Source organism: Cylas formicarius, unplaced genomic scaffold, assembly GCF_029955315.1.
Source record: "Cylas formicarius isolate icCylForm1 unplaced genomic scaffold, icCylForm1.1 PGA_scaffold_3__17_contigs__length_32017465, whole genome shotgun sequence".
Lineage (NCBI taxonomy): Eukaryota > Metazoa > Arthropoda > Insecta > Coleoptera > Brentidae > Cylas > Cylas formicarius.
In genome coordinates this window covers 28,752,485-28,776,902 of record NW_026844326.1, presented here as the reverse complement: position 1 = coordinate 28,776,902, position 24,418 = coordinate 28,752,485, and the positions used below count along the sequence as shown (strand labels likewise).

Genomic DNA, 24,418 nt, shown 5'->3' with positions numbered 1-24,418 from the left:
ATAGGACACTAGAAACATGTCGCTGTAGCGGTAACATATTATGCGATGGACGCGGACTGAATAGTTCAGGGTTTTCCTACGCCTAAAGGGCCTATATATAGACTCTTGTGGTCCATTAAACCTGTTGAGCTTATACGATTACGCCAGGGAGAAGTTGATAATTGGAGAGGAGCATCGTACTTGTACGTATGCTTGAATAGGGCGTTAATTTTCTAAAAACGCTGGCAAAACCCCAAGATCGTTCGATTATCGAAATGTCGGTGCCTATAAATGACGTCAGGACGCGTCCACGCGTAATATCAGCTGTCGCCCATCGAACCCGCGTCATCTCGGGACCTTTTGGCGACGTTTTTCGCTCTCCCGACGCAGCAGACAATAAAACATCTCCCACCCCGAAAGGTCCTAACCTAGATTCCCGTGTTTCCGTATCCTTCTCTTCGGACGTGCCAGAGCGTCTCGTCCCCTCTATATTAATAGCGCACCGGAGATTTGAAGGGCCGATCAAGCGAGTCATTAGGACGACCCTTAAAATTTAGAGACGTCGGGGACGATGGCAACGGGTCGACCGTACCGCCCGACGAAATTGAATAACTTTTATTCGCGGTGTACAGGAAGATTTTCTTTTATTACAAAAAGTGTAAAACATCCTTTTTTTATCGCTGCCTTATAAAAATGCATTTGAGAATACCATCAGGGAAATGAAACGTCACTGCTAAATTTTTCTATACACAATGTAAGCTTTATTTACATTAATTTCATATAATGACATCGTACAAACGAAAAAACGAACGGAAAAACGTCTTATTGCACCGTTACAAAAATAGTTCAGTCTTTATTTACAAAAATGACTTTTAGAGTGTGTGTAAAATGTGGCATGCGACGGCAACGACGGCGCGGCGTTTCCTCGGAGAAAATTCCGTACGGACGTCAAACTTTTCGCGCGATACGAACTTTTAAAATATTTCCGTCCTTAAATCTGTCCGGGAAAGTCGATTTGAAAACAGGAAAACTTTTCCATCGAAAAGATTGACTCGTTCACGCCGGAACGGATACCGTATTCGGACAGCCGAGGCGAAATTTTGATGTACAAGTGCGAGTCGTAACCTCCTGGGTCATGAAAGCTCGGCGGCACCGCCACTGTATATTTCGACATGGAAATGGACAAAACCAAATATTTGCAAATAGTGATTTTAAGGAGAAACGGCAAGGCATTATTTTAAAATAATGAAAAGATTTAGCAAAATGAAATATCTTCGTGTAAAAAAATAAATAGGAACTAAAAGTTCAGATTTTCACCAAATTATATATTTCACACGGTGTTGTCGAAACAATTGTCATGTCAAAATATATAATTTCGGGAAAACCTGAACTTTTAGTTCTTATTTATTTTGATGAATGGATTTTCATCAAGTAAAAGCCACCTCAGTTCAGAAATCATATTTCCTTATCCACTACTCCTAGAAAAAAATACATTCTCAATAATTGATCCACTAGTAAATACAGACACAACAAAATCACGTCGACCTTCCAACCATTTTAACCCATTTTGTCCCAGTGGTGCGTTAATGCACCACATATTCTATGATTTTTTAAATCCTTTAAAAATAACATTTGTTTGATCTTTATCAGGCAGCGGCATATACGATTTTCTCCACATTCATGTCAGAATATATTATAGTGCTGCGGTTCAAATTTTCGATGAATAAGTGCTCGTCATATACTCCGGTATTATGAAAACTCGTCGCCGTAGCCGCGAATAACGTTAAAACCCGAAAAAGTAGAACGTGCCGGCGACGACGTCTATGCGTCAAAAGGAAAATGCAGCTCAATATACGTAAAGGTGATTTCTGTACAAACATTCAATGACCATGTGGCGAAATTTAAGAGCGACAGAAAGACATATCTACGACGCGTAACTCGGAAAGTTCCGATTTAAAGGAACGGCTGTCATAATAATACGGATAAGAAAAATATCTTTGCACACTATATACGTCGATAAACGTGCTCTTTAAGTGGAAATTGATGAACAATTAGTACTACACACCGATCGGTAACACTTAAATTAACGGTCTTTTGGAATACCCCACAAGCACAGTTCCCACTACGCGCGTTTTATCACAATCGTTCAACGGAAACTAGAAACACTTTGGTATGAAATTGCTCACGTTCGAATCCATTAGATGAGCAGGATCAGCAGCATGAGGACCGCCGAATACGTAATACGTGATGTCCCGCTGGTACCGTACCCCGCCATGCCCTGCTGGCTTATGCCGTAGACTGCTGGCTGAGCTGACGGTTCCACCATGTTCTCCATGTCTGCCAACAGAATTACAGTTAGCTCCAGGAAAAATGGTTATATCCCTGGACTTACCGTTAGACCTCGTGGTAAAATGGAAAGCGGGTGACATCTTATTCCAGCCGTGCTCGTTCTTGGCCTGAACTCTAGCTTCGTACGTAGTTGCCGGTTGCAGGTTCCTTATGATGTAAGACATCCTCTGACGCGTGACTCCTGGATACGGTGCGGGTACCGAACCCAAGTACGTGCTAGTTACACCATATCCTGGTATAATCTGCAAGTTGGGAAGAGTAAGTATCATATTGCGAAGAAGAGCAACCAAGGCCACTTACGACGTTGTTCCAATCGTTCCTGAACCCGATCCTGGTGTTGTTGGCTCTTATATCGTCCTGGTAGTGAGAATGGTGATGCCTCGGTTGCTGCCGGTAGTACAGTTTGTACTCGATGACCGACGCGTGGCTGTTTACGGACCACGATATGTTGTATTGGTCTTTATCGGGTCCTAAGGACGGCGAGTCAAACAGCGCCGTGCTAGCGGTTCCAGTAAGTTCCAGATTGCCCCTGGATTTACCGTGCATATTGCTCGCGACGCAGCTGCAGAAAAATAAACCGACGGGTTTCTTAAATAGAGTTTGCAGGAGTTGCGAGAACGAAACAATCATCTCCGCATTTTTTGTCGTCAACCGCCCCCCGCGGGGGAAGGGGGTGTTCTTTAACTTTTCCAGTTGGAGATCCTCGTCGGAAAGTTTTAATAATGATAAAGCGACCCGGATAAACGCGTTTTCGATTACGTTGTCTTTACTGCTTCTTAACATCGGATTACCGGGGGTGGGTGCGACGAGGCGGTATGGACACTCCAGTGAAATGAGGTTATTTTTCCGGCTCGGGGACTGGCATGTTGCTACCGAGTTAATTAATGTTTAAGGTAAAGGAAAGACGGCTGTCAATTGCAGCCAATCTCGAAAGTATGTAAGACTAATTGAAAAGATGGCGGTCCAGTGTTTTTGTTCGCAATTAAGCGTTTTATCGGCGTGGTCAATTGGACTGCCGATTCGATTAGAGCGGAAACATATTCCTCCTTCGTTGTCGCAGGCCATAACTGGCAAATGGGATATCTGTGCGATCGCTCGTCAGACCGAGTAATATAGGAACGCGGTTCGGTCGCATTGATTGATGGGTGTAATTTTCATGTTTATTGAACTGACGATGATCGAGTCGGACTAACGCGTTCTCGTTCGGACGTCCTATGGTCGTGTTACTAGTAGATATCGGACGCAGATTGACGTGGGAACAGTGGCTCCCAAGTAAACAAAAGGAAGCGAGAAGTTCGCGGGACATGGAAAGCATCAACGCGAATTTGAGAGAGGGAAATTTAAATCGTGATGTCACCCAAAGGGTGCAGAAAGTCACTGGTGACAACATCGCGGGTGTCGGTAAGTATCGGTCAAGTTTTCCTAGTCGAACAAAACCGGACAAGATCGGAAAACAAGTTCAAATGCAAAAGTTTGAAGATTTTTGCTCTATTATCTTATGCAAATATCAGAAAAAAAGAACGACGATCGCAAGCTGTCAAAATGACAGCAACATCTTTTTTTTAATGAATTGCCCTGATTTCATATAGCTTATTGACATTTTATTTAGCCGTTTTTAAACAATAGCCTTATTATAAGAGAAAGACTTAATACCGTATTACAAGATCCAAACAAACTTTTGTATTTACTCTCTTTTTCTATCTCTCAAAACGAGCCATGTAGGTGGGTATCAAAATATAATGAATAACCCAGTACTTGTCAGGTATTTTAATGAAGTGGGAAACTCCGCGATGCGGCGACACTGTCCCGACGACGATAAACTTTTCATTCGGCGCCATTTAAAGTCAATATTTGCGTTCCCTATTTTTCTCACCCCTTTTCCCAGCCGCGATGAATGATTTAGGAACTTCCGAGCTGACTTGGAAAATGTCGACGTCGTTCTGAAGGAGTCCTATAGAGAGTGAACGAGAGCCGAAACGCGTGTTTGTAATCGGATTTCGATCGGGAACGACGATCGGCACTTTTTAACTTGCGCGGAACGGCAATTTCCCTTTCGGGAAGGGATAAGAAAAAAGGTATACCGGGGTAGGGGGAACCCATCTGCGAGATTATATCCAGTCTCTGGCCAAGATTGGAAAGCAGATTTAACGTAATTGTGGTTAGGCCGATCGTTCAACCAGGAACCTTTCTTCGTGCCCTCTGATCCAACTAAATCGCCTAAAGTATAAAGGCCCATTCCTGCGGTAATGGCCGCATATCGCATACAATTCTTTTATTTAAATTCCATTTAATGATAGACAGAAACTTTCTGCCCAATGGCTCTTTTGGATAGAATTTGATTGTCCAAATTACAAGAGAAATAATAATACTCAGTGATATTTAGCAACCTTAACTTAGTCGCCACTTACGTCAGTCTCCAGATGGCGTGACTTAGAAGTTTATCACTTTTCTGTGGATACAGTGTCTTGGTTCTGATAATGAGAGATAACGAGAGCACGAAAGATCCTACCTAAACATAACATGCCACATCCTTCATCAAATTTAATTTAACTGAAATGTACCTAGAGGAAACGGATCATTTTCGTCCCTCAGCATGGTTCCAATATCAATTTATTTTTCCCTTCTGAAATTCAAAACCGCTTCATATACGTCTTGCTCCCCTATATAATAATGTAATCTTAGATGGTCATTGTGGAAATCCTAAATGTTAACTTGTTACTATCGGGTTTTGATTTGGTTATTTTAAATATTTTAAATTTTTTCAAATCATTAAAAGAAGGACTTCATATGTGGCTCAATTTTCTTAGAAGTATGTTTATGTCGCCTGCAGGCATATTATCATTTGGCCCACTGCTCGAACGAACGTTTCACTCAAAGGATTCCGAAAGATTTCTCTTTTCACGCCGCTGACGAAGAAACGTCCCTCTCTTATATCCACAAAACGATCAGGAACATCTTCGGGATCCCGCCGCCAAGCTTGTTATCGGCAAAGCTCCATGTTTGAGCTTGTTTTGCATACTTAATTCGGATTTGAAGGCGGTAAGTTTCTCCAACTTTTGCGAGGATAGCGGATTTCCTGAATCTCTAATACAGACGTCGGCTGAATTGCGTACGTGAAACAAAAACGGAAAAGGTTTCGCTCTATCCGCGAAAAATAATTTCTTAGGAGACTTTGTTTTCCGCGAATAATAAAAAAACATCGCTACAGGAGAACGAAAAGAAAAGCATTTCTCGACTTTTTTGTCAATCGCTAGGGAGTAAGATTACGATTTGAGGCGTGAAAAGAGATGGTCCGATTCCGATGAGGCAACTGCGAAACCACCAGTAACGCATTTTTTTATTAAAGTACTAGATAAATTGTAGCAACTCGAGGTGTCGCCACAACCATGCTGTACGCTGTTATTTTGTTCAACTAACATTGTTACACCTCATTTTGATGCATGATCAGTTAATGTGGAGTGTCAACCAAGCAACTTACATTAAAACATACGAATGGATTGTCAATTACGCGACTTCAGCGTGACTATAGGTTATAGAAAATAAAATAACTTAATTGAAAAAAATAAAAATATAAAATATAATGGGTGGAATGAAATTTTAAAGCGATTAGGTAAGCCAGTAAAACAAATTTGATTTTATTTGAAATTTATTCAAATAAACAATAACAAAAATTAAAGATAAAATTTGAAAATAATATTGATGTATTATTACAAGCATCGGTTTGATTCACTTTTTCTTGAACAAAGTATACTCATATGCATTCCATGTAAAGCTGCGATGCAATTGGGAAAATTCCATTTAAGGGAAAACTGTACGGCTGTACACAGGCAGTGGCACGAAAATTGGGGGTAGATACTGGGTCTTAAAAGTGAAGAAGGCCATATTTCTATCTGATTATACAAAATGCAACGCCACTGTTTATTACAGTGGATGATTGTAAAAGACCTTGGAAAAACATTCACGACACGTACAATAGACGTAAACGAAATAGGTTACAAAACTATCTTCCTATTATCACTCGTTCAGGAGTACTTCAAACATTCCGAATTCGAATGCGCTAGAGAGCGATGTTGCAGAAAACACGCAAACTGCTTCCGAAATCAGTGAAAATGAAGCACACAGAAGAAACTCTTTGAGGTAGGCGATTTTTGAGGGTGGATTCGGCGTCTCCGGCCCGAAAAAACCCTCTACGCCGATTTCGAGCCGATTCGGCCGGCAAACCTCCGAGATAGCAAACTTTTTCAAATTTGAGAAGGCGCCCTCAAAAAAAAAAGCATAGACGGGGTATAGGATATGGGCCTTCAGAATGATGCCCGAGTATAAGCGCGTCGACGTAGGTACCCAGTTTTTCGGTCCGTCCCATAGGAGACGAGATCCTCCCGAACCTCAAAACCTCCTCAATTTTGAGGGGGGTCCTTTTTGAGGGTTTCGGTGCGCCTCGGGCCCCTCTACACGCGTATGCCCTCCGCGTCCGGTCCGACCTCAAATAACTCCGGAAAACTCCAAAAACCTCAAAATGACGACCTCCTCAAAAGTGATTTTTTGAGGTCGCCCCTCCTCAAGAATTTTTTCTGAATCCGATGAAGCGAACCCCGACGCCCCAACTCTGGGCCCGCCACCTTGCCCCCCAAGAAAAAAAAATTACCGGTTTTTTCATGTGTGTTTTGTCAGAAAGCAATTTGCCAAAATCTAATAAAATTATTCAGACAGAAGGGGAAGTAAACAGAGACGAATTTGATAGAGAGACCAGTTCAAAAGGAAATGGTGAAGCGAAGAAGTTCTGCGCGTCATTCAAAATAATAGGAACGAAAGATGGCTATATCTGTTAAGCAGCTCTCACCTTCCTCTCAAAGAAACGCTAAAGTGGTACTATGTAGAGCTTTTGGTGAGCTGGAATTGGATCCGTCAACTAGTTTCTCTTATTATCCTACTGAATCTCCTCCCATCACAATCACACATACTGTCGACCATCTACTGGCTTCTTCAACCACTCACTAATGAACCCTCTCCTATTACAAAGTTAGCCTTTTCCAATATAAATTAAATATGAATAATAAATAAATAGAAAAGCAAATACATTTATTTAGCTTATTGAACATTTAACTAGTCCACATGAGTGCTTTTTTAGGTCATCCTCAATCAGAGTTAATAAAAATATTGAACTGAAAACTTCATAATTTACTTTCGTTTTGTAATAGGTGTCCCCGAACTAAAATGTTTCCAGAACCCTCTTCCCCTCGGGTACAGAAAATACAGGGCTGCTTCGTAAAGGATACGCGAGTAATAATGATAATAAAAGTTCTTCTTCCTCTTCTTTATTTTCTAAATCGGACCACAAAGCCACTGCTTCTATTGATAACTTGAAAGATGGTTTAAGTGTCGCTTAATTGACACACATATAGACCGCAAAAGTCGGACGTTTGTAACAGCGCGGCTGTAGCCGCTGCAGTCCTCGTTTGACACTTCACCTTTATTTTGCATGTTCGAACTGGTTTTGAAGTTACAAAAAAAAGGACTCACCTGTAATTTCCAAAATCCGCCATAGTTACGTTGCGAATGACGAGGGTGTATCTGTTACCCCTCGCTTGGGTGGCGTGTTGTTCAGTGGTACCCAGCTGGGCGGTATCTTTGAACCATAGAACCTGCAACGAAAAACGCTTGTTACTCTTAATATTTACATTAGTTTCTTAAATTTCATCTTAATTTCATTTATTTCCTCGTCACAGTATAGGAAAATGTCAGATGAAAAATATGACATTTTCAAAAAAGTGGGGAGGTCCTATACAAAAATACTACTCCAAAAAAATGTCCCCGAACCGAAACGCGTCGATCGATACACGTTCGAAATTAAAAATGAAAAATTGATGAATGACCGACGGCTATCCACAATATAACGTCAAATAATAGCCGGTAACGAGATTGAGTTAAACCAAGTTTAAACCGCGGTTCAGTGGGGTCCGATCATATATCGAAAATCGAAAAATTTGGTTAAATACCGATAGGAGTGCGATTAAAACGAATAACGAGAGCTTTTGGAAACGCGTGCATATTTAAATAAATTGTTAGCGAATCTCTGCGCATTTTTTGCAAGCGTCATATCCAAAGAACATCTATAATTGTTATTAGGTCGAAAAACATAAAACAAAAGTAACTGGAACCAATTATCACTAAAATCGAGTTTTTAGGCCGAAGTAGTTGTAGAACCCTCGCATCCTATCTACTAGTTTATTTAGAACAGCATAGGGAAAAAGCGAATGCGTCTGAAAATACACTCTGCGTTGTTATATATTCGCTGGGAACAGTTTTGCACCCTGTACGTCTTTATAATTTATAAATTCTCAAACCTTTCATTAGGTTTAGTTATTGACGTCTTCTGGTTTATACAAAACTTAGAGCAGCTGTAAAATGAAAACTTGACTGTCGTTGACTATAATATTTTGACAATTCGTTGGAAAAATTTTCCTCTTTGCTTTGGAGATAAACAAGCAAAACGTTCGTAATTCGCACCATCCAAAGAAGTAGTACCATACTTGTGCTGGTTCTGCTTCACTTTTAGAGAAAATTTTTGAATTGTCTTCAATTATTATTTACGTTTGGATTAAGGCATACGTTTACTTTTATCATGTCTCTTTGCTCGTTGCGTCATTGTCACTTCTTCGTCGGCTGCGCCTTCATTGCCTTATATGGGTATGAAGTTCCTTATATTGTTCGCCCGACGATATACCGTTTTAAGATCCGCGTGTTCTTTGCAGTAAGTGTATCACAAGCCAGGGCCGTATTTAAGATGTTAGCCGACAAGAACTGTGTTGTATTTTAAAAAATTTTCTTTGAAATTAATTCATATTAGCGTGCTTTTCATAAATCTTCCTAAAAGGTAGCTCGATTTCAATTTGAACTTGCCCATTAGATAGGTTCATCTCTTATATTAAAATCACATTATAAAGCTTAAACTGATTTCCAAATCAATGACCCTAAAATATTTTGTTGTTTTTGTTGTTGTTGTTAGTTTGCTGGTTAATTTGTGTATTGATTGAATGATTTCTATTTTCTTAGCCGTCGAAGCTTTGGAGTTATTCCTATTCCGTCTTCTGTTTGTAATTAATAATTACCAACTTACTGTTATTCAATTGTTTTTCAAGGCTCAGTAACATTATTCGATTTTCTGAGTCACTTGCGACGAAGTTGATATTGTTGATGATGAACATCCGTCAAATTCAAATGGATCGGCATTTGTAAGCACGAAGTACCGAAGTACGGTTCTGGAACGTCATTGTGGAATTGAGAATCTATATATTGATGGTTATAAAGGTAAACCTGCGGTTAGATCTTCATAAAAATTACCAAACGTAAATACCGGATTATGTCGTAAAAACGGTATATCGTTGACGAACTTTAACTAAGTATTTTGGAATGGGAATCCGTTATGATGAAGCCTCTTGACAAATGGCGTTTTAGACACTCCTTCATTACTACCAAGCGTTTGCCTGGGTTGGCGACCAAAATTTTATAATCTTTGGCTATGCTAGTTCGTCGCTTGGTCTCAACGGTGGTTGTTAATTCTATTTCTCCCTTTCAATTTTTATCAAAAACCAAACATTATTCAGTAAAACTTTCGAGTTTGAAATAGAGAAAGCGGCTGCTCAATCTCAACTGCGTTTTTAATCGGTTAAAATTCACGCTTCAAACGTCAGGCGGGGAAAAGTTTCCTCAACAAAAACTCCTAGGAGGTTGCCCCGGTATAACCAAAAGTTCAAAATTGCCCTTTATACAAATTGCGAGTGGTAATATTTTTGACTTGGTGCACGTTCGAAATATAACGCAGTTTGCGGAATTTACGTGGAAAATGCGTCCTTCCACGTCTCGTGGTCGGTATGAAAAATTTATTAACAAAGCATGAATTACGTGCCATTACGGCGTTATGGCACGGTTGTTCTACGTGCGACCGCGTCGTCATAACGCCATAATGGCCGGCCGTTGTCGCGATTTTCGTTATTTTATCGCCGGCCTTTTGAGTTCGCCGGGTGATTTCAGGTAAGTATTAAATCCCGAAATCCCATTTAAAGCGGGGTAATAAATATTTACTGTGCCATAAAATGTCGAAGGCAAATATAACATTTAAGGGCCGAATTATCGGCAGGTCGGCAAAGTTACCAATTGTTACCGAGCAGATACATTGTAATATCCCTTAACTTACGTTCTACACTCTTCAATAGCACTTGTTGATGTCCGATAAAGTGGGAATCTCGCAGTTAAGAAAACTGGGATTAGTATTTACGAACCGTTGTCTCGAACGGTTTGATCTAACCGCAGTGAGAGAAAAAGTGAGAATACCTATAGTTTTATGGGCCTGTACATATATTTGTGTGTTTGGTTTAGTTTGGTCAGGTCCGTACTTTGCTTAATTTTGTTAGGAAAGGTACTAAACAATATTTATTTATTTATGTATGCATTTACGTTTAAATCTGAAATAAAATTACAAATTACTTTTATTACCTACTTAAATTAATTAAAATTATTCACATAATATATCAGTATCGCTATCATCAGCTGTTCTAATTATTATTTGTTCTATATCATTTGCAATATGGATATACGATTGTTCTGCTTTTTCTATATGTTTAACAGAATTTGCCCAACTTTGTGGAGGGATGTTAAAAACTTTGGAACACGAGGAAAAGTATTGTTACGACAAATGGCAGATTTCAGTTGGCGCCAAACATATTTAATGGGAAGGTGGTAAGGTGGAAGCCTAGATTTTTTGCATAATTATCACAGACTTATTCCTTTTGTGGGTTAAGCTTTCTAGAATCTCGATTAATTGTTTTTTGGTATTATCTTCGTGAAAATAAATGTCATTATTATACATGTAGTTTTGGATTGTTGCTTTTGTGTCACATGAGGAACGGGTTTTAGTCAACTGTCTACTGTGATAACTTGCATTGTCCATCACAATTACGCTATCAGGAGGAATGTTTAAAACTAGTTTGTTTTTAAACCAACTTTCAAATAAATCAGCGGTGATGTCTTCATTGTAATCCAGAAAAGAATCGTTAATATTTTTCGCAGGCAGAGAAAATCCATTTGGAATCCAAGCAAAATAGTTATTCTTTTACCTCTTTTTGATGGCGCGTTTGTTTTACACTTATCAGTTGAGTTAACCCAATCCTTCTCCGGGGTATCATTAGTGTCGAACCAGGTTTCATCCAAGTAAATAATTGGTCTTTGATGTTTAAACTCTTCTCAACTACCAAACACTGTGATAAATATATAATCGCACCAAGTTTCGGAAACGGAAAAATCAATTCTTTCAAAAAGTTCTTTCCAGGTCCTTGCCCCACGTATTATCCCAAAAGAGGAAATCATTTCAAATGTCGAGTCTATCCTAAACAAACTGCCACCTCAAACGGCTAATGAAATTCGATTTGAAACCGTAAAAATCCTTAAAAAATCAAAACCTTGTAATTCTAGTACTCCAAAGCCTGAACGCATTGCCCTAAAATCTTTAAAATCTAATCCTGACATCCTAATCCTAAAAGCCGATAAAGGAAATGCTGGTCATGAACACAAATGAATATCAGAAAAAGATTCAAGATATTTTTACAGACGGATCATATCGTCAACTTAAAAAAGGTCCTACGTCATCTATGGACCTCAAACTTAAATCTGTCATTAAGGCTTCTTCTCACACTACTTAAAAAAATCTGCCACCCTTCATGACTAAAATTCTTCGTCCCTACGGACTCCCAAAAATTCCACTGTGCCGTGCGGACTATTAAATTTTAAGAGTAGGGAAACTATCTTTGATTAAACCGTTATATTAATTAATTAATTAAGAAGTTGAGATTGGAGATCGATGACGTAATAGTCGTTGATGATGAACATCCGTCAAATTCTAAGATCAAAGATTCGGACACATTTGCCGCTTGTCCCCAAAATTATAATTTTAAATGTATTTCTGTCTCTGAAATCGATAAATGGGGACAGTGGAGCCATAAAATTAACGTCCGAGATGACCGAAACACCGTATGCAACAGTACTTGACAAAGTTGTAAATGGTGTCCAAGAAAGAAAAACGCGAAAGGATCGTGGGGTCCCAAAAAGTCTACTTAACATACACCATGCCGCAATAGTGGGACGGTTGATATATGATGTGTATCATAAATGTGTGTTTTAGCAATTTAAACTTTACATGAAGAGTTGCGGAGTGTTTTGAATATTGACTGTTACCAAGAGACTTTGCCTGAGTTCGTACGAAGAACAATACGAATCAATAAGAGACAAGTTTTGATCGAATCAAGAAGAATTTCGGCATTGGTATGCACGAAGTACCGAAGTACGGTTCTTGAACGTCATTGTGGAATGGCGAATCTATTTATTAAGGTTTGGAAATAGAAACCTTAAAAACTTTAATACTGGATTGTTATAAAAACCGTATATCGGTAGGCGAACTATACATATATGATGACATTAGCGTCAAGTGAAATTTTTCACTTTACTTTTTTCTGTCCTGATCAATATAAATGTTAAAATATGAAATCTAGAGAAGCTGGCAGATTCAAGACTTACGACGTGCGACCAAAACAAACCAAACCAAACCAAAAACGAAATATTGTAACGACCTCTGGAACTATGTCGTGAAACTGGAATAAACTTCTGCGAAGATGCAGGGAACGTTGCCAACTCTATATCGCTATATAAATACAATACAATACAGTGTTTGACGTTGGATTTTATATTGTTATTAAGGGGTTATTAACCGTGACATCGAGTTAAACTGGGGTCAACATAAACGGAAAGGCCCCAGATCCAATAAAAATGATGTCGCGTCTCTTGGAAAACTGTTCGACCGACATATTTTCGTCCTTATTGAAAACGACGACGGTCCGGAATATTTCGCCGTTCTGCTCCGGGCATCGGCATTTAACGCAATATGCTGACCGTGCGCAAACTTCCTTATACAGAAAGACTTTTATTCAAGTACGTCGGGCCCTTTGGAAGCATTAAGCTGTACCCGGGGGGGCGATTTTTTGCATGCGGACGAACGAAACATCTGAAGGGGTTTTTCGGTTAACGCTCGGGATTTGCAACGACGCGCTTTTGCCTCCTCAAAAACGGGTTTGCGATTCAATGGTGTTGGATATCGGAACGCGAAGTCTCTTTAATTTATTCGAAAAATGAAGTTGTAGCCGTCCAAGGTAAACGAATCGATCAACCGCTGGACCCTCGGAACGAGTAAGCAAAAATTTTTGAATTGGTCTTGGAGGCCTAAAACCGTAAAAGACGTTAACGTTAAATTTTCTCGTAGTAGTTAAGAACTACCAAAAACTCAACAATCTAAATAATTTACTCCTTTTGTAACAGAACAGTAAATTTCAAGTCAAAACGCTCCGCTCTTTGGGTGTGAATTTCTTTAAGCCGTTGGTGGCGAAGTCCCTTAAAACTACGGTACGTTGGGTGTAGCTTCCTTTTAGTTGTGGTTTGTTCATAGATATAAGAAAATGACCAATTGCTTTTGAATGGGAGTATCCAAGGGTGGTCATTAACATACAACGCAACGAGATTATTATCTAAAGTTTCGGAATTTAAAATCAGGTAATAGAAATAATATAATAATATAAATAATAATAACTAATAGAAAATAATTTTATACGTGTGTAATATTCTTTTGTTTGGCATACTACTTAGTTTAAGTTTATTAGTAATCATTCTTATTTCGTGTGTAATACAGCGTGTGTTGAATCGTGTGCGAATTATGCAAAATATGTGCGAGTCTAGTGATCTCAGGAGATGCTCCCGCCCAAATGTAGAAAACACTATTCTATCGAGACTAAGGAAGTTATAAACAATGTTTATTTGACTCTCATTGAACGTGGTGCCAGCGAGCAAGCATCTTTAGAAGAAACGGCCACATTGACGAAAATTCCAATTTCAACTGTATGGAAAATTGTGAATAATCCCATTTCAGCGCGGAAAAAAAGAAGCGATGCTGACATTTTCTCGAGTATAGATGAAGGTGATCAAAATATAATACGGCGTAAAATTTACCAGTTATACGGGGAACAAAGCGTGCCTACATTAGATATCTTAATTAAGAGGCTTGAAAAAGATGGAAGTGTCTTTAACACATGGATTTTAGATTTAAAAAAAATGACAAAAGGCAAGTTTTAATAGAATCTTTTAGAATTCGAAAATGGCGACTGGAATATCTAGAAAAAATTAGGATTCACAGAGAACAACAAAGGCCAATTATTTACTTGGATGAAACCTGGTTCGACACTTATGATACTGAAGGGTTGGGTTGACTCAACTGAAAAGCGTAAAACAAACGCGCCATCAAAAAGAGGTAAAAGAATAACTATTTTGCATGCTGGCTCTAAAGATGGTTGGATTCCAATTGGACTTTCTCTGTCTGCGAAAAATATTAAAGATTCTTCTCTGGATTACCATGAAGACACCACCGCTGATTTCTTTGAAAGTTGGTTTAAAAACAAACATTCCTCCTAATAGCGTAATTGTAATGGACAATGCAAGTTATTACAGTAGACAGTTGACTAAAACCCCTTCCTCATGTGACACAAAAGCAAACCAAAACTACATGTATAATAACGACATTTATTTTCACGAAGATTATACCAAAAAGCAATTAATTGAGGTTCTACAAAGCTTGAACCTACAAAAGGAATACGTCTGTGATAATTATGCGAAAAATCTGGGGCATACAGTTTTAAGGCTTCCACCTTACCAGATTAGGTTAGATTTAATCCCATTGAACATGTTTGGCACCAACTGAAATCTGCCATTCGTCGTAACAATGTTTTTCCCCGTGTCCAACAACTCCAATGTCCTCAAACTTATAGAAACCGAAGTTTTTAATATCCCTCCATAAAGTTGGGCAAATTCTGTTAAACATATGGAAAAAGCAGAACAATCCTATATCCATATTGCAAATAATAATTAGAACAGGCGATGATAGCGACAGTGATACTGATATATTATGTTTTAAGTAATTTAAGTAGGTAATAAAAATAATTTGTAATTTTATTTTAGACTTAAACATAAATACGTACATAAATAAATAAATATTGTTTAGTATCTTTCCTAACAAAACCCCAAATAATTAAATTCTAAGCAAAGTACGGACCTGTTCGGCCATATTTCATTCTTACAGCTTGCCCGGGTCTTTCCTTACTTCGTATCAGTTAGTCACTTTCTTATATCTATGAATGAATGAATGAAGACTTTACATCTTCACCCGCCTATATTCCTTATAATTACGTCTTTTTGGCCGTATCTTCATGTGTTCCCACTCCATATATTTCTATTAGTAATTAGTTATGCTTATTCAAGACAGTTTAAGAATCTTTTGACTCGTTCGTTTCGGTTGGAGCAAGAAGGAGCGCAAATCGTGAATAAATATTTGAAAAATCTTACCTGTGGCCCGGGTTCGGCATGCACGAGACAAACCAATTGGGCTTCGAGGCCGACTCCCGTGTGTACGTAAGATCGTTCGGTCTCCACCTCGGGAGGGTCTGAAACAGATAGAAAATTCTCCTTTATTGCCGCCACTACGGTTCGCGTTGTGTTTTATCCTGGACGATTGTTTATTAACGCCGAATCGGGTATTACCCGTAGCAAAAAAAAAATGCTAGGCCTACGACGTCGATAACTTTTTTGTTTTTAAAAATATCAAGGTAAAGAAAAAAACAAAATGTAGTGTTAGTAGCCAAGTTTTTTTCCAAGTAACGTATAAAACAAAACACAATCAATTTTCGGACATATAAGCCTACATCACATATCATGACTGACAAATAAAGATATGTTTATGTTTGACAGATCAGTAAAGCTGCTCCAAACCAGATATTTCTTAGGCTGGCGAAGAAATTTGCAGAAAACGGTAACGTATTAAATGTTAACAAAGTATATCTCTAAAAGCACAAAAGTAACAGTCAATTAAAACGTTATCAAGATAAATTGAACGCACGGTACATGGTCCTATTCAATATTCCACGGTCGGGCGTGTTATCAACCACGCGTCTATGCGGCAAAAATTCATTGTTCATAATCTCGATTCCCTACTCCATTTTAATCCTCTGCTATGAAACCAGACGGTTTAAGTGGTTTAAGGCCCTTTATATACATTGGGAAATTCTTTGTGTAGAACATTGTAATTGATAGATGTGAGAAGAGGGTGAATTCGGTGCGGTTAGCTTTTGGAGATATCTATGTAAATATTGAAATTTTGAAATCAACTATTATCAAAAAGTTATTATCATGCATATTTTCGAATTTGCTAACATCTAAATATTCAAAGTCTAAGCGGTTCCTTTTCAATAAATGTAAAAGTAACGGCTATTGTGTTGAGTTTAAAGTATGGATTACAAAAAAAAGAAGAAAATCTTTGGCATTCGTGACACCCCGTATACCAAAAATCGATTACAATTTACGCTGAGCCGTTTATCTCCGGCTCGCGACCTCGTAATTGAGGAACAATGTTTACCGAGCTGAGAAAACGAGTTTTTCCGAAGGCTACGATGATACATTTCGTCGCTAATAAAATACGGAAAACAGTCCCGGCCACTTTCAGTCCCGCACCCAAGAGACTTTAAAGTATTTGATAAATTCGCTCCCCAGCGTGCAACAAAGGCAAAATCTCAGTCTACAAGATTATCAATATTATATGTCGATGGAGGAACGAACAAACAAAGGAGGATCGATCGTTCCTCCCGGTAACTTTTGTTTTCCTTTCGAAAAACATTTTGTTTTTTTAGGAAGCGATTCATTATTTGCTCGCGGACACCACGGGTGGGGTTGCTTCGTTTTTTCGTAACCAAAAGGCGCCACTTATAGAAAATCCGTATACCTACTCTGCGGGCCATTGAAATAAAGATTTTAGAACAGAAAATGTTCAGATGTCCACTATTTTAAATGACAGCTGTTTCGTCAACACCGTGCTTTTATCAAATACAAAATATGACGATATTCCGACACCTACGGATTCGCCCAATGTTGACTAATATAAAGAGGGAGCAATAAAAGATGTAAATGCTCATTAAATAGTGACTTTTTATTGTTAAGTCAAGCTTTCGACCAAGTATTCAGGATTCCTCAGGACTCTAAAATGTGAAAGGGAAACACTCTATTACAAAAACAAGGCATGTCAATACATACATAAATTTGCCATTAATTAACCTCTAACCGCAGAGGGGGCACGAGACTTCTCGCTTAAATAGAGAACCAGCTGTTAGCCATTAGTAAAGACTGTACAGATTAAAGTAGTAAAACAAACTAGTCAATAATTATGTAAAGTCACTCTAAATGCAGTTCAAATACACAAGCAAAATACTTGACAGTTGGTAAAATCGTCAGGCACATGCAAAGAAAACTTGACAGGCCAAAGAATCATCACGTTAGAAACCCACGGTGAAAGAGGAGATACAGTAATTTCAACATTTGACTGGATCATCGGCCCACCGAAATTTTACACCTAAACCAACACTACAGAACGTTTCTTGAATAGCAATCTGAGAATTTCAATTTTTTCGTAAATGTTTGTAGCCATTTTGTATCTGTGAGGGTGATTTGAGTTATTATCTATTATTGTGTCCGTGTGTGAGGGTTTATGAATGAGGGTAAATGAAAAAATTTAATTTTTTCTGTAGTTTAGTTATAGTATAAGTCCAGAAAGTTTAGAAAGTTATTTAGTTTCTGCTCTGTGGTAAATTTTATACTGTAGTTGTCTTTCCGTTCGAGTGGAATAAGAAAAAATATCATCTACATATCTAAATCACCAGAGAAATCCTTTACTCGTGATATTTTCTGAATTGTCCATGACAATCTCTGCAAGTAGTGGACTAATAATCTTTTAGCAACATAAAATTGACCATTAAATTCAAAACAAACTATTAAACTATCTAGAAAGTCTTGTTTAATGATTGGGTTGGCTCGCCTCTAGGTGAGAATATTGTGGAATGTTGGGAAATAGATTTTGCACTTCAAATGAAACTAGAATTGCCTTAATGTCTTTAATCTTGTTAATTAATGAATTTTTGATAACATATCTAGGTTTAAAAGCAGTGTGATATTTTAAAATTTTTATTAATCTTGTTGAGGATTTAACTAATGTTGTTACAAAAGAAACTACAGGCCTAATTGGAATATCCTGTTTGTGTTATTATTTAATTAAAAAATATAATTTTGGAGGTTGAGAATTCATGATTATTAGTTTGTGTTTTTCCTTTTCATTAAAAAGTGACGAATCGGTAATTACAGTTTTGATTTGTTTTTGATATAATTCGATGGGATTATCTTGTATACTTTGGTATATGTTTGATTTAAAAAACTGTTTGGTTTTTGTTATATATTCTAGAGAATCGACAGCAATGTCTTTCCTGTATCTGCTATTGTAAATACTATATTATTTTGGGAACCTTAATTTTAATTGATTTTACCATAGACATATGTGAAATATCTTGGAATTTACTGCTAGTTTTAAGTTGAGATTTTATTAAATTAGCTAATACGTATTTCTTTAGGATATTGTCGTTATGAACTTTAATAGCAAAATCGTAAGCAACCCCTAAACAATGTAACTCTTTATTGGTGTTTAAGTAATTATCATTAAAGTTTGAACCCTTTTTCAACAATTCGAACTCTTTCCTAGAGAATGTAGTATTAGTCAAATAAATAAATCTATTGAAAAATTCATGATTGAAAAAGTTTTTTAGTGGGTCTTTTGTCTAAGATACTTAATGTTTTATATACCAGTTCGGATTTTATTAATTAAAATAAATTCAATTCCAGTGGATTAAGTCTATGAGATAATTCAGAATTACATAAATCCATTGATGGTTTTGTTCCTCTTTCAACCAATTTGTCCGGCTTTGGAGTAGGACTTTTCTTGCAGCAGGACTGTTGTTGCTTTTTAGTTTAATAAATTTGGGATATATTCTGTTGTGTAAGCATTTGTTGAAAAACCAGATGTTGGGAGTATATATTCGGCATCGTAGTAATGGTTTAAAATACCAAATAGCGAGGAAACCATTTTCAGCTTCTTTCAAGAATTCAATTCCAAAAATCAGTGTGTTTTAATTTAAGCAGAAAATAAATAACGTTTGCCTAAAATATTTTACCCCAAGATTGCTCCCTAGAGATGGTGGATGCAGAACTAAGTAATCGCTACTACTTGCATAGTTTCGATATTACAGGATTTCATTTATGTTTTATTGTTTATCTAGTTATTTTTATCAGGCAATGCAGAAAATTAAATGAAAAAGGGCGTAATTGGCAATTTAAATAGTGCATTCTTCCCACTGCCACTGCAATTTTTCGCAATTATTTTGGCGGTCGAGCGGGCGAAATTTCCTTTGGAAATTCGCCGACCAGTGGAAACTTTAAAAAATATGCAACCGGCTCGACGCCCGGAATTTCGCAAATTAAATTCGAATCTATTTGTTTTCGCAGTATTTAATTTCGGCCGATGCATCGATTTAATTTAATTTGTTAACTCGCGGTCCCCAATTTTTTGCTTTTATCTGCTCCCCGTACCCCCACCCCCCGCAGCCTGTAATATAAATTCCGTTTTTCAAATGTTTATTCAACAATTTCCGGCTAAAATAACACGACGCGATTTTGCTCAGGCCGGATAATTTAGTAAACGTAACGACTAAACATAAGCTGTCAAAATTCGCGCCCCTGCATAAAAAGTGAATTTTATTATAAGAACTGCTAAAAGGGTTGCTTTCTTCCTAATATATGACATATAATACAAACTGCTTTTAACTGAAACGGTTCAGGAGCAGTTTGCTTACCAATTTATATTCATCAAAAACAAAGGAATTCAAAATTTTAAATCTCAAATCAGAAACGTTAATCTCGAAGCTCTAATTTTCAATCTTGCATCTTAAGCCGCAAATCCGTATATTAATTAATTAATTAATCATTAAGATTGAAACTTCGATATTAATTCTTATCATCTGGAACATTTAATTTTACATCTTGAATCTTAAATAACAAATACTACGAAAAATCTTATATTTAACGTCTTAAATAACTCGTCATAACTTAAATCTTGAAAACATTTCTACGGGGGCGGCTTTAGGTTCTCTTTAACATGTATATTAAGTGGAACCGAATGGAGGGCATAAATTGATATACTTGGTCTACAAATTTTATGGATTGATGGATTATTGTTGGTTCCTTTATGTTAGCTTTTAGCCATGCCTTTGGAGGGGTCTTTTATTAGATTTAATTAATGAATTAATTAAATTAAAAATATACTGCCAAGTCTAAAATTAAAATCTTTCAAATCCTGAATTCAAAATTTAAATATTATATGTTACATTTTAAATCGTTTAAATCTCGAATTAAAATCTTTTAAGTCCTGAATTAAAATCTATTAAATACTGAATTTAAACCTGCTAAGTCATCAATTTAAATCCTAAATCTTAAATCTTTTAAACCCTAAATTTAAATCTTTTAAATACTAAATTTCAATTTTCGTTCTTAACTCTCTCAAATCCTGCCCTTAAATGTTAAATTTAAATCTTAAAAATTCTGTATAAAATCTTACATCTTAAGTTTTTTAAATCCGGAATTTTAATCTTTCATGTCCTGAATTTAAATCTTAAATCTTTTTAGCCCTAAATTTAAATCTAAATTCTCAATTTACATCTTAAATCTTATAAGTTTTAAATCTTGAATCATAAATATAAACCCTTTAAATCCTGAATGTAATTCTTAAATCTTATATTTGAACCTTTGAAATACTAAATTTAAATCTTTGAAATCCTGAATTTAAATTTTAAATCTTAAATCTGTGAAATCCCGAATATAAATCTTATATTTTAAATATTAAACTTGAATCTTTTTAATCTTGATTTTAAATCTTAAATATTAAACCTTTTCTTTTCTAAATTTAAGTCTTACTGAATTTTGATGGTAAATTAAAATCTTAAATTTAAATCTTCAAAATTCTGAATATAATATTTTTAAGTCCCGAGTTTAAATCTTAAATCATAAATTTGAAGCTTTTAAATCTTGAATTAAAATCTTTTAAATCTTACATTATGAATTAAATCATAAATCTATCAGCATAGTTTTTCATTCTCAAATCGTAAGCGTTACCCGTTTCCCGTGAACCTATTTATTAATTTCGGCCATTCTCAATTTTTCCGGACAGAAGAGCAGGTCGCGAGAGTACGCGCTGATAAAAACGTCACGGAGCGAAAGAATAAAACGCGAGAGCGGCTGCACAGTCAGAAAGTCGCAATGATTTAAGATAAGAGCCGGGGTCCCAAGACGACCACTACAATGATATCTTGTTGCAGTTAAATTTTAAACGAGAAAAGCTCAACTTTATTAACTTTTTTTTCTGTCTGTTTGTCTCGGCGCGTCGTCTTCTTTTTCCTTTGTGCGATAACAAAAAGCCTCTCCAGTGATATATTGAAAACCGACTTTTTCGCTTCGTTGTTTTCGGGTTCGTTTGAGCGGACGGCGAAAAACTCTTTTTTTCCGGGGCCGGATCGGACAATATTTTCGTTTGGCCGATGATAATTCGACCGGAAACTGGAATGCAAAGTCGCGACGTTTCTCTTTGACCTTTGATAAGGAAGACTGGGGCGGATAAAGTTTTGAGTCTCCAAAGGGTTGCCGGTAATTAATGAACTCGGCCAAAGAAATGAAATTAGCAATTTAAATTCCTCCCGACGATGATGAGCAAAACAAAATGTCGATCGTCCGAGAGTTGGGTTTCCTGAGACACCGCTTTTTGTAATCAACGAACTTTAGATTGTAACCGGGTCAACTTTGTACGGGGTATCTCCAAGATATGATTGGTGATCTCTGAAAATAGGTTTATTTTTCTTTTGCCTACGTTTTTCAGATGCTGGTTTCTTTGTTTTAAATGTCCACAGTTGTATTTGCTTTCTTACTGTTCCAGCAACCAATTGATTTTCAAGCCATCGTTCCACTCAAGTTGTTATATCCGCTTCTTTATTCTTACAAAACTTTCATCATATTTTTACTATTATTTGACGCGCCAGTAGCCTTCAACTACCATATTTTAATCTTTGATTTTTTAAGGGTTTCTTTTTTTCTGCTATTTACATTGAATTTGCTTCTTCGGGCCCTTCAACTCATTTCCCCCGAAACCAATAATAATTGGCGAAACGTCAGCAAGTTCGATTGAATGCAAAAGAGTTTCAAAAAATATTCTAGTTCTATGAAAATTTTAGTTTTTTCTGTGATCAATAAATTATTTTAGAGGTGTTTTTTTTGTTTAAGTTTAATTGTGCAATTTTTAATTTATAAAACATTTATTTTTAACCTTTCTAAAGTGCCTCTTTTGTTTAAGTGATTCCTTCCTTTCTTTCACTTTTTACTTTTTTTTCTCAGACAGTTTTCTTTGTAGAATGAAGCAAGCGCACATGAGCAAACACCTCGAAGAAAAAGCTTAGAATAAAAGATCGATGCAGGAGCATTTACACCAGTTTTTATAAATAATGATTTGTTTATATCCAAGGGGTCTTGCTTAAACAAAATACGCATCTGCTGAGCCCAGACCACTCGGTACTCGCATAAATTACATTTTCGCTTTGGGAACGGAAATGTAACAATTAAAATGTATTCCGATTATTTTAATAATGCAGACTTAACTGTAAACAAAAACCAAATACTTTCAAACTCACAAATTGAGGCTGGTATTTGTTTGTTCAAAACATTCCTTTTTTTCTTTGCCAAAGGATTATTAAAACGGAGACTTAACCCGCCGATAGTACTCGAAAAATGGAAAATGTCATACTTGTCAACCATCCACAAAAAAGGAGACAGAAGCAACTGAGTGGATGACGAGTAGACAGTTTACACATGATAGGCTGTTGCACAAAATATAGATGACATCATATACGTGACCCTCAAACTTATGGAGGAATATGACAAGTGGGGTTTGGAAGTCAACATCAACAACACCAAATACAACAACAAGATCTACGGCTGGCAATAGGGCATACCATTAAACACTGCAGTGGATACAAACATCTGGGAATGAAAATCGAAAAAGCAATAGCAGAGAGGAATGCGAAAGGAAGAAGACCAAAATATAAATGTAAACAACAAAAAAAGAATTTACAATTCAATAGTTAATAGCATCATAACAAAGTATGGCTTCTGAAAGAAAAAACACAGAAAACACTAAGAGTCACGCAGAAGAGCGGCTGGAAAATCTAGAAGAGGCAGAATACCAAATGATACGATAATACAGAGCATGGAAATAAAACACCATATTATAAACGAAATTAGAACTCACCAGCTGATATGGTATGGGCAACTACAGAGAATGCCACAATAGCGAATTTTTTAAAAATCTTTCTTTCAATCACTTTTTCCTTTGGAAAGTCCATTCCATTTGGTCTTTCATTAACAAAAGATTTATTTGTTTTCGATTTCGATTTGGATTCGATTTGTCATTGTTCTTCGGTTATGCCTTGATCTTGGTAACTCTAGTGTTAATATTATGTTTATCCCTTTTGTGGATGTTTGTTCTCTCTTTGGAGTTACTAATTCTAACAAATTCTTATATTATTTTCTTTTTTTGTCTTTGTCAGAAATGATTTCATTTTCTTTTAATTTACTATTCGACTTTTATTGATTCCATACACCCTCTATTCACTTACAGTTTAATCGAATGTCTAAAAATCTCCCAAAAATGAAAAATCGCGCTACTCACATAAAACTTTGAGCGTGATGTGCTTAGTGTCCGGTTGTCCGACCCCGTTGTCCGCGCTGCACTGATATTGTCCGGCCGAATGTCTGTCAGCATGTTGGATGACCAGCGACAGGCCATTAACGCTCCTCTCGCCGCTCGGAAGGACGTTGTTTTTACGAGTCCAGGACACGACCGGTACAGGGTTGCCCGATGCCCGACATTCCATTTTCACAGTCGCTCCTTGGGCCACCTCTAACGGGCCGGTGTGCGACACGTAGTGGATCCTTGGCGGAACTGAAAATAAATTTAAACCGTCGGCTATTTTTTCGGAAATATATTTTAAAAAATCGTGCACTCATATGTCATACGTCTTATCATTACAGCAGGTTG

At 37.0% G+C, this 24,418-nt stretch overlaps 1 protein-coding gene across 1 annotated transcript in view; it reads right to left on the bottom strand.

The window, feature by feature from the left end:
• Nucleotides 1-723: 723 nt before the first annotated feature.
• The window catches only part of LOC132699879 (limbic system-associated membrane protein-like), a 169,562-nt gene continuing 145,867 nt past the window's right edge, over nt 724-24,418 (bottom strand). Inside the window, exons 4-9 of the mRNA XM_060666834.1 lie at nt 24,050-24,322; nt 15,760-15,857; nt 7,849-7,970; nt 2,629-2,890; nt 2,372-2,570; nt 724-2,316 (exon numbers count right to left, since the gene is read on the bottom strand). Coding sequence (XP_060522817.1) covers nt 2,177-2,316; nt 2,372-2,570; nt 2,629-2,890; nt 7,849-7,970; nt 15,760-15,857; nt 24,050-24,322 — 1,094 coding nt within the window. The 3' untranslated portion in view covers nt 724-2,176. The remainder of the gene's footprint in view (nt 2,317-2,371; nt 2,571-2,628; nt 2,891-7,848; nt 7,971-15,759; nt 15,858-24,049; nt 24,323-24,418) is intronic.